We start from the raw sequence: 16,730 nt of genomic DNA, 5'->3' as shown, positions 1-16,730 counted from the left end.
CAAAGTAGGACCTTCCTTTTAAATTGGTCTCTAAACTTTTAAATATTTTAATTTCATCCATAAACTATGATTATCATTCTAATTTAGTCCTCAAACTATTAAATATTTCAATTTCATCCCCAAACTATATCCTTCACTCTAAATTGGTCCTCAAACTTTTTGAACATTCCAATTTCACCCCAAACTATACACATGTACCAATCACATCACTTATTAATAAAATAGTTAGGCTAAGTTGTATTATTATATATTTAAAAAAATTTAGGTTAAACTATAGTTGAAACTAATTACATATTTGGATGAATTAGTGGATGGAATTAGAATATTCAAAAGTTTGGGGACCAATTTAGAAATAGGGTCGTAGTTTAGGGATGAAATTAGAATGAGAGTCATAATTTGGGGATAAATTTAGAATCTTCAAAAGTTTCAGGATCAATTTAAAATGATGTTATAGTTTAGGGACATATGGTGTAATTAACTCTTTAAATTTTTTTGACCTTAAACACTTATAATTATACATAGGGGTAATTTAGTAATCTAATCATCTAAAACTTGAATAAAATATCATTTAATTATATAAGGCAAACAATGCACCACGTTCACGAAATCATGAAACACTTCAAAGTTTAATTCATGTAATTAGTGACTAAATTGAATACTTATCAGTTTGCAAAGGGTTAAAAATAATTATCACTGTTCCTCAAAGCACACGTATCTTAATTTGGGTGGATCAGGCACAGTTCGAACACAGATTTTATATCAAAACGACACCATTATGAAACTCTTAATATTGCCCTCAGAGCGACTCCGTTTTTTGTGTATTTTATAACCCTCATTTTTTTTCTTCATTTTCTTCTTATTTTCTCTTTTCCCTCTTCCCTTTTTTCTATCAAATTTCTTGGGAGTTTTTAATTGTCTACTTCATCATCGTAGACTGTCGTTAATCGTCATATCAGTGGTTATCATCAGTAGCGGTCTCTAACCAAATTTCATAAGTATAATCTTTTTAGTCTCCTAATCATGAATACAAGATATGTTCTCGCAATCAAGGTCTCAATTATAGTAAATCTAAATAAAATCGTTCAAATTTTCGAACTAAAACTTTCCTCGATCTAGTCTAGCATTGGATGAGGCCATTATCACATTATGTTCTTCTTGTCGCTGCAAGGAATTCTCCACAGTTCGGATATCCGAGCCACGGCCTCCGTTATTCAGAAATTCAAATCCTAACTCATTAATCTTTTCCCTTGTTGTACTTCCCTTGATTTGATCTTTGTCAACTCACCAATATTCCTTGAGTTAATTATATTTAATATTTAATTCGTTTTGGTTGAATCCATTGCTTTGATCGAACTGTTTTGTATCATGCTCTTACAGAAGTTGAAGATGAGGGATGAAATAAAATGGAATTATACCATATTTGAGATTTAAAAGAAAACATAGAAAGGCTTAGTGTGTTTGGAGGAGGTGAGAGAGATGGAATCTTCTAGTTCTTCCCTTTCCTTCTCAGAAAGTGCTTGAACTAAGATAGCTTCAAAACTCCATGACATTTACTGAACACGCACATGGGAGAAAGACATCCGCTAACGTTAGATTTATGATCATCCATGTTGGATCCTGCTGCTTTTGTAGCCTCATCCGGACAAGGATTTGCTATGTTCCATCAGATTCCATCCAACTTGCACTCATTTATTATCCATTACCATCACCACCCAACTATCCATCACCAATTTTTAAGAAAATACTATAATATTTTTTCATCATATAATATTATTTAGACTGAAACAATAAACCTTCTGAAAAGGATAATAAGAAGTTATTATCATATTAAACTATTTTTTAATGAATTTATATTGAAAATATTACGAGTAAATAGATATCTCTTAGCTGTAAATTAAGGAACATTTGTAACAGCTTTCAACTCGTTGGAAATTGATGCAGTTCTAGAAATTTTTTCATATCTATAACCGTCGGTTCAATGTAGTTTCCCTTTATTTATTCTACTTGTACGATAATATATTATACTTTGTCCCTAAAATTTCAATCCAAGTTTAATTAAAATAAATAATTAATAAAAATTATTTTAATAACTGTGCTGAAAAAAATATATAATATGTAATGCAAAATGTACATTTAACAATCCCTTTCCCGACAGATAAATCAGCACAATAAAAGGAAAAAAAGGGGGTTTAAAACAGTGAAAGAGGACCTTTCCACTTTCATAATAAAGCATAAATGTTGAATGTGAGGCCATCTATTAGTTTTCACATGAGAGCGCTTCCATCACTGAATTCACCTTGCACATCCCTGCTAAAATAATGTGGACTCCATCCCGACGATACCGGAGTGATATCGGCGGTGTTAGTGAAGCTCGAGGTGATGCTGAAACTATCCGGTCCCGGCATTGAAGCCCAAAAGAATGCCGGTTTGAAAGGTGGGACATGGGGTACCGCCATGGACCCTGATAGAATCTGAAGGATTGCCTGTGTTTTAGGCCTTTCACTGGCAATTGTATGCGAACATGCAAGACCAAGTAACAGCAATCTCTCAGCTTCTTCAACTACATAGTCACTGCCTAGCCTCTCATCCACTGCCTCCAGTATCCTCCCTTCTCTATGCAACCACCAAACCCAATCTACCAATAGCAGGAATTCGCCTATTTTAATCCACGGACGTTGCCCGCACACCACTTCTAGCAAAACCACACCGAATCCATAAACATCGGACTCCCTGGTGGCCTTCGCGGTGTGGAAACACTCGGGGGCAATATACCCCATGGTGCCCGGCACTCCTTCAAGCTCTGCGTAAGACGTTTTCTCGTTTTCGATGGCTCGAGCCAGCCCGAAATCACCTAATCGGGCATTGAAGTAGGAGTCAAGCATGATGTTGCTAGCCTTAAGGTCCCGGTGCACCACTGTTTGGTCGTATTCATTGTGAAGATAGTGTAGAGCCGATGCTACTCCCTACACGATTTTGTACCTTAGATTCCAATTAAGTGTGATCTTCTCCGGGCCGCAAAATATATGAGCGTCTAAGCTCCCGTTCGGCATGTAATCGTATACTAATAGCAGCATACCATTCTTGTGACACCATCCTGCAAGTTCATTTAAAAATGCAATAAACTTCATATACTTATCATTGAAGATAACTGCTACTAATAAACTATATATATTGTTTCTTCGGATTCTTATAACTGCGCCTACCTACTCTTGCACGTTACCATGTGATGTTTCATTGGACTATCCGAACAACAAAGTTTTTCCAACAAACATAAGTTTCTCATGTTTGGAAATAGTTAGTTGTTTTTGAGTTAATTATAACCAAAACAGAGACATTTTAGTATACTTGACTTAATGATCGACTACCTTGCGATGTAGACATTTTAGTTTTTTATTGTAAATAAAAAAATACAATCTAGTTAAAAAATTTATCCAAGTTCATGAAGATATGGGAAAATTATACATATGCTAAACTAATTCCGAGTTATTTAATTATGTCTGGTCCCTCTCATCGTTAAGTATGACAATACACAGCAAGGAAGATTTCAAGAAAGAGGAAGGAAGACGAAAAGCAATGACTAATTATTATGTCAACTGTCAAGTTTGATAGAATGGCCTAATTTGACTAAATCTTGATGAAAATGGAGACAAGGGCTTGCACATATAGGTTACCTAGCAATGGGACAAGATGCTTGTGGCGCAAACGGTTGATGATGGTAAGTTCAGCCAAGAAATCATCTTTGCCCTTAATGTCTCCGGAGAACTTCTTCACGGCGATCTCGAGGCTCTCCTTCGTCAGCAACCCTTTATAGACGACCCAGAACCCGCCTTGACCGAGCTTGTGCTTATCATCAAAGTTATTGGTGGCCTTTTTCAGATCTCTAAACTTGAATTCCCTTGGAGTACCTGGAAGAGTCTTGAGTGCTCCCAATATGTTAGGATCAGATCTGGCCTTCCATTTCCTGTACCAACAACAAGTTAACCCTCCGATTGCCAGCAGGAAAAGAACCACTACTGATACTCCAACTGCAACCCCAATCTTGATCGATTTGGATCCTTAGTTCGCACCCGGAAGTATTTCGATTGTCAAGTTCCATCTGAGTAAACAGTTGAGCTGAACATGGCTGCCTGTTGATCCTGAAAAACCGAAATATGCGTTTTGTTCGACAATGCTGCTGAGATCAAGATCAGAGCTGAGGACTGGCTTGGTGGGTTTCGAAGGCGTTGGGGAAGAAACCTGATCCTGCTCCGCCAGGAAAACTTGTACCGACTTGTTTTGGCCATTATATTCGATCCACACGACGTAAAACTTTGTGCCATTGGGAGCAATTTGGATGCCAAAATGGGACAAAGACACAGTCTTTTTAGAACGAACACTGTTGATGTTTAGACCAATATGGTTGTCGTCCGGATCAAAATCCTGTTTAAAAGTATCAAGTTCGATGGCAACAAGGCTGTTGGAGGAAAGACCATCGGTGGATGAGTTCGTCAGTCCTAGTACTGTCCGGAACTGCCGGGAGGCAGGGCGGTGTTGGAGGTAATCAGGAAAGTGACACCTTCTCCGGGAACCGAGTTATTAACTCGAAAAACATTGATGAGAAATGATGTATTAAATGAAGCAACCTTGCCACCTGCTTTCTTTTTGGAATCTCCATCCCAGAGCTTGAATGTTTGATTGAAGAAGATTCTACCGAACCTGTCGTTGAGGCTGAAGTTACCGACGGAATCAGGGGTGATTTGAAGGGCGTCGTTGCTGATTGTAGCTGGCTTTAAAACCGCAAAACTGTCGTAATAAGAACTGTCAAATGGCCCAAACGGGTAGGTTTTTGTTTTCAGACTCTGGGTTTCTGCCATAGCTACCGCCATTAAAAGTAGAATCAAGAACCCAGGAAGCCATACCACAAGACCCTTCATGTTTCAAAGCTACAGCTTCTGAAACTAAAGAAGGAAGATGACGGAAAACATGGTGTATCATCAATCTATAGACTTTTTTCTTTCACTCTCTCATTATTTTAATTATTTATTTTATACGATGCTCCATCCAGGAAAGAAGTTTGATTTTAATAAAAAATTAAAAACAAAAACTTTCAATTTGGAATTTATTTTAATAATGACAACGTTGCTCACTTTTTGCATTCATAATTTCAATGCTCTGCTTTTGTAGAAAAACTACTTTATTCATGCATGTTACCCCTCCAGCTGCTGAGATTTTTTCCCCCTCTCTTTTCAAATTCCTTTCCCTTTACTTTTTTTCCTTTAAAAAAAGAAAAGGCCAATAGAGATTGAAAGATTAAAATTTATTTTCAAAAGGAAATATTAAATTTCATAAGCTCGTTTATAAAAGTTGTAACATATTAAGGCTGTTTAAATTTTATTGGAGAACTGCCAGGGAAGGAGACGATGTAAGATTTGGTTAAATTTTGTATCAGATAATATAGAAAAATAATAATACGCACGCAAATCAATTAAGTGTTATTTAAAATCTCGAATTATAATCAACTTGATATCGCTTAAGTAAAATCTCAAGTTTAAGTCTTTATGAATGTAGAAAATTTATGTTGCAAGACTCACCCACCAAAACAAAGTGTGCGATGCAGGTTGGTCGGAATTAGTCAAGGTAATGACTTGAAACAGGAAGGGCAACAAAAAAATAATTATATAAAATAAATTAATTATATTTAAAAGATTAATAAATATGTGAGTTAAGTGAGCTTTTTATTAAGTAATATGAAAAAAATAACTATATTTAAAATAATTAATTCATACATATATATATGTCAATCAATTAAATATTATTTACAAATTAAAGTATTAAATTTAAATCTAAATAATTATTTTTAAGTAATTTAAAAATTATATTTAATCATAACTAATTTTTAAAATAATTTAATATTAATTTTATAAAAATAAATAAATAAGTATTTAATTTTTTATTCTCAAACTATATAAAAAATTAATTTTTGTTTAATATTTAATTTTAATCACATTTCAAGCTGGATATTAATTTGGTTAAAAATATAATAATTGTATAGTTTAATTCAATGGTTAAATATTGGACTTTTTTATATGGGGATTTAAAGTTCAATTCTTTCGAATAGAATTTTAATATAATATTGAGATGATGAACATAATTTAATTTAGATATTAATTTTGGTAAAATATCAACAAATTCTAAACTTAACCCTGTGATTAAGTATTTGAACCTATGTGCAAGAGGTTTTAGGTTTGAATCCTTTCCTCAACAGTAATTTTGTGTGAAAAATATAATTCAAATTTAAGTTTCAGAGGCAATTTAATAAATTTTCAACTCAGTTCAGGGATTAAGTGTTTGAACCCTTAAGGGTTTAATACCTCTGCTCATCTTCCGATAAACACTACTTTATTGGTTGAATAAAATTAAGATAAAATGACATGTGAATCGTTAAAGAGAATAGATAAAGTGACATGAATTTTTTTTAAAATACAAATTAAATTAATGTAAATTTTAAATTATCAATGATTAAAATAGGGAAAAACATAATATCAATGATGGGTTTATAAAAAGAAATAATTAGATGATTAAAATGAAAAAGAGATAATAATTTGATGACTAATAATATAGTTAATCCAATAAATTTCCAAGTAAGTGAATCAAACGCGGTATTCAAATCTATTATTAGAACACACGTACGTGAAATATTCTTTCAATAATACCCAAAAAGCAACTCATGTGCTAGCAATACATTATGTCATATCCAGATAAAAGCGCACTGGTCCAAAGAAATTAGGGGTAAAAGGCACGGTTTCATACTATTTGTTGGGACACATTTGTAAACAACATGATATAGACCCAAAATCAATGACCACATAGGGTCTGGGACATTAGGAAAATAACAGGACCAAACTGGAAAAAATTCAAAGTCTTAGTGACTTGTTTCTATTCATCGAAAAAATGTCCCTTGTAATAATTTTGATTAGATTGGTCTTCGAAATTTTAATTTCAACAAATTATCTAAAATATTCTTAACAACACAATTAATAATTCCTAAAATACTCTTATAATAATCAACATACATTTACACCATCGTCATTCTTGAGCACCCCTTAAACCCTCTGCACATATCACACACACTCTTAAACCCTATACGTGTGTAATATCAGATTTGTACTTAAAAAGCCTTTTAGTTGTCTTTCACTATATTCCAATCATTTAAAGAATGTCAAAAAGCATATAATATGTATCGCATTAGGTGGGGCAAATTAAAAAAATGTAAAATAATTAGCATAAATGTATAAAAAATAACGCAAGGAATTTTGTAGTTTAATTAACAAAGTTGTTGCTCATCATGTTTATTCGCACACCAATGCTTTTTTTTAAAACCCCTCCCACCGTCCATGCCTTTTCTAGAGCTTGAATCTGATTCTCTTTTCTATATGCACCGATTGTTATTATTTCTATACATTGTCGAATTAATTTCTTTAATAATTTTCGTAAATTACAAATGAAATTGAAATTTCTTATATATATCATGTATTCTTTAGCTTAACCAACCTATACTATTAAAAAATTGAATTAAAAGTTTTCAGTTGCTTGTGACTAAACCAATTTTTTTTAAAAAAATGGGTATTGAACCCATAATTTAGAAAAGAAATAATGTATCAACTGAAAACTTTTAACTATTTACTCTATAGATTGTTGTTTGTTAAACAAATAAATTAATTTTACTCTTAGTTATTTAAATTTATAATTAAATCGATCCAAATCTTATGTACCACAGACATATTAATATATTTTATATTAAACTCAACTCAAACCCAATAACATCTTTAATCAATCAGCCCATCCAAATTTGAATTCCAAGCCTAAAAAACTGAATCTCAATTAATAGCATATATGATTGGGTTCAAGCCCCTTTTATTTTTACTATTAATTTCTATTAAAGCTTATATTAAAATCATTCCAACTTTAAATAGTAGTCGGCTGCCCGGACTCTTAAGTCTTAACGGGTCTAGTTATTTACTTCGTATTTCGTTAAAAGAAACCCCCTGGAAAATAGTACTTCTCCAAACACGGATAGAGGGGGTGAACAGTCCTGCTAATACAAGGTTTTACGGTTTCCTACTCCCATCTCTCTTTATATCTTCTATCCTCTCTTTTTTTTCTTTATAAATCCCTAATCACAAACTTTCCCAATTCCCATTCCTTTGATTCTTAAGCCAATCCAATATTCGGTCTGCAATTTCCCAAGGTCAATTTTCTCTCTTTGATTATCGCTTTTGATGAATTTCTATTTTAAATTACGGCTTCTTAATTATCAAAAACCATGTTCAATTGATGTATTGTATATGTTCCTGCAGTATGTTTCCTGTTTTAGATGAAAATTTAGGGCATAATTAACTTTTATCGTGTCTTTTTTGAAGGATATTCATGTTTTTTTAGTAGGCATAATGTTAATTTCCTGTTTCTAAGTAACGTGATGTTTTATTTATTTGAAACTAATTGGGATCTGGTTTGTTCTAAACGATGCTGGTTATGAAGAACGGATGATTAGGTTTTATTCGTTGTAGTTGGGGAATTTGTAAATTGGGCTTTGCAGGCGTATTATGAATGTTTACTCAATGTTTTGAGCGGTTGTAAGGCTCTATTTGTAATAGATTAAATCTGGACTGTTTGGGTATATAGTTCCTTAACATAGTTTTCCTATATTTGAACCTAATATGTTAAAAACCGAATTCCCCCTTAAGGACAAATATATTAGTTTGAACTTTGAATCATCGTTAAACCTGGAGAGTATGGGGTCGGTTAGTAGGAAGATGAGACAATTTAACTTCAAACGTGTCCTGGTTCTGGGTGGATGGGAAATGAGATTTAGGTATGAGTTGGATAATCATGTGAATATTACATAAACTTATATGCTTGTATATATGATTCTCAGCAGCTAAAGAGAAAAAAAATTGTGTGCTTATTCTTTAATCCTTGTGTTGTTTCCTGCAGTGAGAATGCAAGATCCAAGGATGCCACCATCTGAGGAAGATTTGAACCCTAAAATGCGGAAAAAGAAAAGCTCCACTAAGAAAGCACCCATGCTTTCGTCAGAAAGAAACGAGACTACAGGGGCTCAGCATGTACAGGGATCCCTACCATCAAGAAAGGGGAAGAAGACACCGAAAAGGAACATGAAGAACGAAATGTCTCCAATATTTCAGCAACCCGAGAGATCCAACTCAGATTCATTACCAGACTCTTCTACATCTGGAAATGAATACCGTGCACTGAGGCGCAAGTATTTGCTACTGGAGGAAGGAAGCTTTACATTGGGTAAAGAGCTTAAAGAAGTTGAAGATGAGGTCAAGTCTCTTGAAGATGAGAAGCATGCCCTACTGGATCAACTTGTTGTATTAGAAGGTCTAATAGATCCTTCAGAAATGCAATCCCATGGTGCATAGTACAATATATTACTTTTTTGCTTCATGCTAGTCTATATAATTCGCGCGCTTGTCGATTGATATGGAAGATGAATGCTGAAGTAATCTGAAGCTGCAGAGGAAGTTAAATGTTTGATCCACAGTCATAATCTTCTTGTAAGTGGTTTAGAATCTCTTTCAGGCAAAAAAATGCCGCAAGAATACTTGGAACTATTGAGATGTTTATCTTGGCCTAAACACATGAGATCTTAAAGAGATTTATGGGTTATGTTGCTGCAATAATATATTAATTAATATTATAGAGTGCTTTAAAAGTAAATGTAAAAAATGACTAACTAATTTATTTCAATTACTATTATCTTATGTATAATAGAAGAATATAAGATTAAGTTTATTTAAATGTATAATATCTTCTGATAATAAGTGGGGAAGAGTCTATATAATATTGATGTTATAAAAAATTGTATGTTAGAAAAAAATATGAATTGAATAAAATCTTCTGAAATTAAAACAACTTAAAGGATATATAAGAAAATAATCATATACATTAAAATCGGTTTTGAATAAAAAAATCTAAGATTTATATAAATTGTAATACTTGATTTGGATTTGATTTAGATTTTTATTGACTTTGATTTGGATAATAATTAAATATTAAATGTTTATTTGATTCTTAGATTCACAAGTTTCGAAATTTTAATTGTTTAAATTGAACTGATTTTCTTACTTTTAACTAATTTTAGTTTTTATGATATTAAAGAAAAAAATGTAAGAGATTAATGAAAAAAAATTTAGGTTATATTTAGATTATCTAAATTTGTCATTACCTTTATAGTAAAGTTTTTTTTTGAAAAAAAAGAGGTTTTGTATGATTAGATTAAGAGTACATACAAAATAAAGTATTATTGTGGACCTCGTTAAAAAAATTTCCTACATCTAAATGAATAAAAAAGAATGCCCTAAAACAATGCCAACGAGACACCAACTTGTTACATAGCATCACACAACCACGCCATCCAACAAAGAGGGATGAACTGCACGAAAACAAACAGAAACGGCTTTCAACCTGAGCGGCTTGGAAATGTAACCGGCTGCGCCTCAAAACTTCCAAGTATGGTGTAACCACCCACCACGCCACACAGCAATCCATTAGCTCAACCAACCAATAAAAATCATCGCAACACATCAGGAACCATGGCCCAGCTAATACAAATTCCATATACTGTCTAAAAGGTCAAAGACAAAGCAGGCTCCTTCACACAAATCTCTTTCAAAATCGGGGGTCGATGGCGCTTAAAACGGACCACTAAAACAATTAAAACTACTCAAACAACCAATTGGCCTCTCAAAGAATCATCCTTAATTCGCCTCCTCAGCATAACCTGTAGTTTAGACTCTCAACTACTAAAAAACTCGCAGCATAAACAAGCGGTGGAACCCTATTTGCACCCCAACCATCTCCCCACACAAGCAAGGGGAGTAACCCCTGAATATAAATCAATTCAATGGATAAATGACATCAAACAAAGGCAGAGGCTCAAACCATTCAAACAGAAGAAACATCGAGCAGCCACCTGAACCACACATCGCTCCATCGATCACTTTCTAACCGAGATGAAGGCATGTGGCGTTCTTTTGAAATCGTTGATTGAGCAGCACACCTCAGGCCATTTCCACCAACTCCAGCATCCGATCCTCGTGATAGCCAAATCGAACAGTTTTTCCTCTATCAATCTGCTCTTCTTAAACATAATATCATTTCTGAGCAACCAGATTGACCAGAAGAAACCAAAGAAAGCCATGATCCACATTTGTTTGCACGATTTTGCGATCGGCATTCCATCCCAAGAAGAGAGAAAGGATCTAACGTCACTCGGGCATACGAAATGGATATTCCACACAGCGAACCATCTTGACCAAGCTCTCCAAACTACCTCACGCTTACAAAACAGGTGATTCACCGTTTCCTTCTCCTTTAAGCACATGACACAGGCGCCGGAGTCTAAATCGGAATACCCCTTAATTCTAGCTCTGCAAGGACGGGAAGCCTATTTAGAATAGCTCTCCACACGAGATACTCAACTTTTGGAGGAGCCAAGTTTACCCACACCAGCTTCCAGAAATTGTCGCATTCACTTTCAACCAAAGTGGCAGTAGGAACTTGGGATGTACAGCCCGATAGAGCACCCAATCCAGATGAATTACTACACGCCGCTTCGTTTAGGACTCGGATAAATTCATACCAAAGGTTCCATTCCCAGGAAAATAGCTCACGCCTGATCTCAATAATATTTTTCCGGGGATGTATAAGTTGAGGCAGCTTTAATATACGGTTAATAAAAGATGCTACCGTAATCGTTACCTAAAACATTATTTTTTTTATAAAAAATCTTAATATTAAACGCTAATTAAAATGTTTAACATTTTCGGTAAAATATTACCTAAATTAAAATTTCCGATAAAAAAAATAATGTTTTAGGTAACGCTTAACCGGATTTGTTAAAAAATATTAACATTTTCGATAGAGTATTTCCTTAGCCTTATATTAAGATTGTCGTCATAATTACCCACGAAGGTATTGTCTAAGGTACGACAGTTTTAATATACGGTTAAAGAAAAAGGTTACCGGAAATGTTAATTTTTTTAATATTTTCGGTAAAACATTATCCTAAAATATCACTTTTTTTCTACCGGAAATGTTAATATTGATTGTTACCTAAAATGTTTAATATTTTCGATAAAATACTACTTAAAATGTTATTTTTTTCTACCGAAAATGTTAATATTATGTGCTACATAAAATGTTATTTTTTCTATCGAAATTAGATAACGAAATTAATATTTCTAATAAAAATAATATTTTAAATAATATTTTAACGAATATGTTAAAAAATATTAATATTTTCAGTAAAACTTTCATTACCCGTATATTATTACCCAGCTGCGGCTGGCATATGAAACATCGAGAGATAGTAAACGAGTAAGTTTGCAAGAACAGACTTAATCAAGGTTTGACGACCTCCAAACGAGACTAATATTCCTTTCCAGCTATCGAGGCGGTTTAATAAATACCTTTTTTTGAACAGTCCAATACCATTTGATGGATTCATTAATCAATATATTTAATCTCAGATTTTTATATATTTTATACTAATGACATCAATCGAGTTAAATTTAGTCGGTAAAATAAATGAAAATTTTAAAAGGACTATTAAAATATTTTGCCTAGAGAAAATGAATAAGCCATCCGAACAGATGAATTTTAGTTTGAGCCAATTCAAGTATAAATGCTATTCAATTCAGTTTAGATTCGATCTTTTAGTTACTAAGTGAAATGCAGTAGTGACACCAAGTAAGTTGGGATCTTCTTCCCCGTATAGATTAGAACAAATTTCCTACTTTAAAGAAAATCCCATCTATAAATACCTGTGTCCCCGTTCTCAATCTCATTCATACAGACTGTTGTTTTCTTTGATTTTGGCTGTGGAGTGAGGTTTACAGTGATGAAGCCATGGCTGTTCGATTTTCTGCATTGCAAATGCGGCAAGGCAGCACCGAAATGTGGAGATAGTGAACGATACCGGAGGGCTTAGCAGGGACAGCTCCCCCAAGGGATTTGTGTTCGGAACTGCTACTTCTGCTTATCAAGTTGAAGGCATGACGGATAAGGGCGGCCGAGGGCCTTGCATCTGGGATGTTTATGTCAAAAAACCAGGTAATACTACCCATCCTTCTAATTATCATACCATTTTTTTATTATAATTACTGATTTTTTGTCATTTGCGCTTCGAATTGATTCTAATTCAAATCAATTTCAGTTTACATTTTGTTGTTCAAATCATTGTTTTCTACATTCAAATTGAACTGATCTTATTTTTTGTTAATTTGATTCATGATTGATAAGAATTTACCGACTAGTAATAATAGTTTTGAAATAAAATAGCATGTGGAGTATCACCGTGCTCTCTCAGGAGATTGTTCCTAGGATGTCTAGACTAGTGTCATTTTCTAATTAATTAATTAATTTCTATCTAGAAAAACATCAATTAATAAATTAATTACAGTATTTTACTAATTCTAATAAATCCTTCTATTAGTTTCATTTTTTAAATATTTTTTTTTGGAACAGGCAACATAGCCAATAATGATACCGCTGATGTGGCTGTTGATCAGTGCCACCGTTACAAAACGTCTTCACTTCAATTTTTCTGTTTCAAGAATAGTATATGATTATGGATAAATTTGATCTAATTAATTTTAACAAGTAATCCTGTTAATTCGTGTCCCACTATTCCTACAGGAAGATATAGATTTACTGGCAAAATTCAACTTTGATGCTTACCGGTTTTCTATTTCATGGTCAAGGATCTTTCCTGGTATTGCACCAATGGCTCAATTGTTTTCGTTTGATTTTTTTAATTATTATTGTTCAAATTAACTCTTTGATTTTTTTCTTATTTTTGTAGAGGGAGTTCGAAGAGTAAATTGGGAGGGAGTTGATTATTACAATGGATTGATCGACTACATGGTTAAGAAAGGTGAATGAAATGAATGCCTATTGCTTGACACCGATTTTCAGTTTGTTTTGCCATGATTATCTCAACAAAGGAATGTGTATATCTCTAAAATGCTACTGAGAAAAATGAATTAAAAAAATTCTATAGTACTCGAATTCTTCAGTTTTCTATAAAAAAATATATGTATCTAACATGTGTTTACTGCATATCCGACTTTAATATAGCCTATTAACTAGTAAGAAATATTCTCGTTGAGATTTGAAGAGGAATTGAGGGGATGTCAGCAAACAACTTTGTTCATGTTTCAGCCTCAAATCCTGAAAAACAGCGAAGATTTTGATTTGCATTGATGTCAGAATGAAATCTGTGCTTTTGTACCTTTGAAATGTTCCATGAAATGCTTTGCACAGTGGTTTTATGGTATGTATGAAATTTAATGGCTTTCTCTATGAAATGAAAACCTCTGCTGATCTGATTCATACCTTTTGTAGGCATTATTCCCTACGGGAACTTAAACCGTTATGATCTCCCTCTAGCTCTTCAGGAAAAATACAGTGGGTACTTGAACCGCCAAATTGTGTAAAGTATAACCATTATGAATTTATGATCTTCCTGAGTAACATACGTGATTACTTTTCGATGAGCTTAATATTCATTAAGGTGGTTAAATTTAATTAAACCTTTATTTCTGTAATCTTTAAATTTTAATTTATGATTCAAAATTTTCAGGGAGGATTATGCCCATTATGCAGAGTTCTGCTTCAAGACATTTAGTGGTAAGAGTCAAGAACTGGTTTACATTTAATGAACCAAGGATTGTGGCTGCTCTTGGCTTTGATAATGGCCTCAATCCTCCTTCAAGGTGTTCTAAGGAAGTTGCAAACTGTACTGCTGGAAACTCTGCAACTGTGACTTACATTGCTGCCCATAATTTACTCTTATGCCATGCTGAAGCAGTCAAAAGATATCATCAAAAATACCAGGTCAGTTATCGTCTCCTTGGATAGACTAATAAGCAAGGGTTCAGATAGCAGCCTTAAGTTTTATATTCTATGCGACAGTTTATATTCATGGTCGATATTTATCATAATTTATTCTGATAACCCTAAGGATTACGAATTGATATGGAACTGACTATATCTTCAGGAAAAGCAGAAAGGGAGGATTGGAATCCTCTTACAAGATCAAAGGCCGATAACTATGCAGCTCAAAGAGCTAGAGATTTTCATGTTGACTGGTGCGTCACAAGAACTTAAAAAAAAGATGCATGTTTTACCAAAATCAAAATGTAACAGCATTTTATCTTGACCCTTCTTTGGCATTGACAGCTTTCTTTACCCTTAATTATGTTGAAATCTCTGTTCTCTTGATTTTATTGCATTTTAACCTGAAGAAGATCAGGATCTGTACTGTGTGGTTAGAAAATCTGATGTTATTCATAATTTAGATAGGTTTCTGCATCCGATTCGATATGGTGAGTATCCAAGAACAATGCAAGAAATTGTTGGAGAAAGACTACCAAAGTTTACTGAGGAAGAGGTTAAGATGGTGAAAGGCTCAGCGATTTATGTAGGCATCAACCAATATACTACTAGCTATATTTCTAATCCTAAAGGGCCTAAACCAAACGTTACGAGCTACCAAAATGATTGGAACGTAGCCTTTGCCAGTAAGTACTCCCTAGTGAGCAGATTTTAGCTGATGCTTTATCATTCTTTTCAATATACTAAACCAATGTTTTACATTGTGTTGACCATTTGCAGATGCAAAAAATGGAGTGTAAATTGGTCCAAAGGTAATAAATATTAGTATTTATTATAGTATAACCGGACACATTCCACATATATTTAGACATGGTTACATGGGTATAATCCTTTTAAGTATATGAGAAAATTCAGTCAAAATTGGACATAGATGATAAGCATTAAACAAAACTGGTACCCATATTTGGTTATTTTAGACTTGTTTTCTTTATGTCAGAGAAACTTCTAAATCAGGATTTCTGTTTTTCCCTTCTATTTTAGCCTCGACATTTTGTTTCACAATCCACAAGTCCCTAATATGAAAATCTGTTGAATTTGAAGTAACCACAGTCTTGTAAAAAATTGCAGGCAAATTCTTGGAGGCTTTATATTGTACCTTGGGGTTTGTACAAAACTGCGACTTATTTGAAAGAGCGGTATGTGATTCACTAAGCTCCAACATCCCTCTTAATGCCATTGCCATCGTCATTGCATCTTCCAACACTACCATAGACTTGGATAATTTACTAAGCTCCAACATCCCTCATAATGCCATTGCCACCGTACTTCGATCACGGATGGATCGAGGGACGGGTTAGGCAGTCATCCCCTAACATTTTTAAATTCTTCTATATTTTATATATTTTTTATTAAAAAAATTATTTTCATTCTCCCTAAAATTTTACAAATTTGTTCTTCTATAAAATTTTAGAAGAACACCCCTAGCATAAAATCTTATTTCGTCCCTGACTTTAATATCACCCATGTTCTATGTAATCTAGGGTAAAGTATATTAGAATTTATTGAGTGGTCTCGATGGTAAAAGAAAATGTTGTTTTTCCTAGAGGATCTATATTCGAACAACTGTGTCTGCAGGGTGAATGCACATTACCATTTGATTAAGAAAATTTTGAGCATATGCTACCTTATAATCATCACGTACTATTCAAAAAATGTGATAAAATATATTAGAAATCAATAAATTATATTCAAATAGTCGTTTTAATTATAATTTAAACTATTAAAATTTATAAAATAAATATTACATTTATTAAAATTATTATAAA

At 33.3% G+C, this 16,730-nt stretch overlaps 1 protein-coding gene and 2 pseudogenes across 3 annotated transcripts; 2 read left to right on the top strand and 1 right to left on the bottom strand.

The window, feature by feature from the left end:
• Positions 1 to 2,167: 2,167 nt before the first annotated feature.
• On the bottom strand, positions 2,168 to 5,059 carry LOC120113940 (annotated as a pseudogene).
• Positions 5,060 to 7,997: 2,938 nt separating this feature from the next.
• Positions 7,998 to 9,703, top strand: LOC120113939. 3 transcript variants are annotated; one of them, XM_039135000.1, is made up of 2 exons: positions 7,998 to 8,206; positions 8,965 to 9,703. In XM_039135000.1, exon 2 carries the CDS (start codon positions 8,979 to 8,981, stop codon positions 9,423 to 9,425), a length of 447 nt encoding a protein of 148 aa, XP_038990931.1. In that variant the 5' UTR covers positions 7,998 to 8,206; positions 8,965 to 8,978; the 3' UTR covers positions 9,426 to 9,703. The 3 variants fall into 3 exon arrangements, with proteins under 3 accessions (XP_038990931.1, XP_038990932.1, XP_038990930.1); XM_039135001.1 differs by having other exon boundaries at positions 7,998 to 8,209; positions 8,968 to 9,703; XM_039134999.1 differs by having other exon boundaries at positions 7,999 to 8,227; positions 8,974 to 9,703.
• Positions 9,704 to 11,018: 1,315 nt separating this feature from the next.
• On the top strand, positions 11,019 to 16,262 carry LOC120113723 (annotated as a pseudogene).
• The last annotated feature ends 468 nt before the right edge of the window (positions 16,263 to 16,730 follow it).

Source organism: Hibiscus syriacus, unplaced genomic scaffold (genome assembly GCF_006381635.1).
Source record: "Hibiscus syriacus cultivar Baekdansim isolate YM2019G1 unplaced genomic scaffold, ASM638163v2 tig00110213_pilon, whole genome shotgun sequence".
NCBI classification, from domain to species: Eukaryota; Viridiplantae; Streptophyta; class Magnoliopsida; order Malvales; family Malvaceae; genus Hibiscus; species Hibiscus syriacus.
The sequence above is the reverse complement of the archived record's forward strand: the minus strand, read 5'-3'. Positions and strand labels throughout refer to the sequence as shown.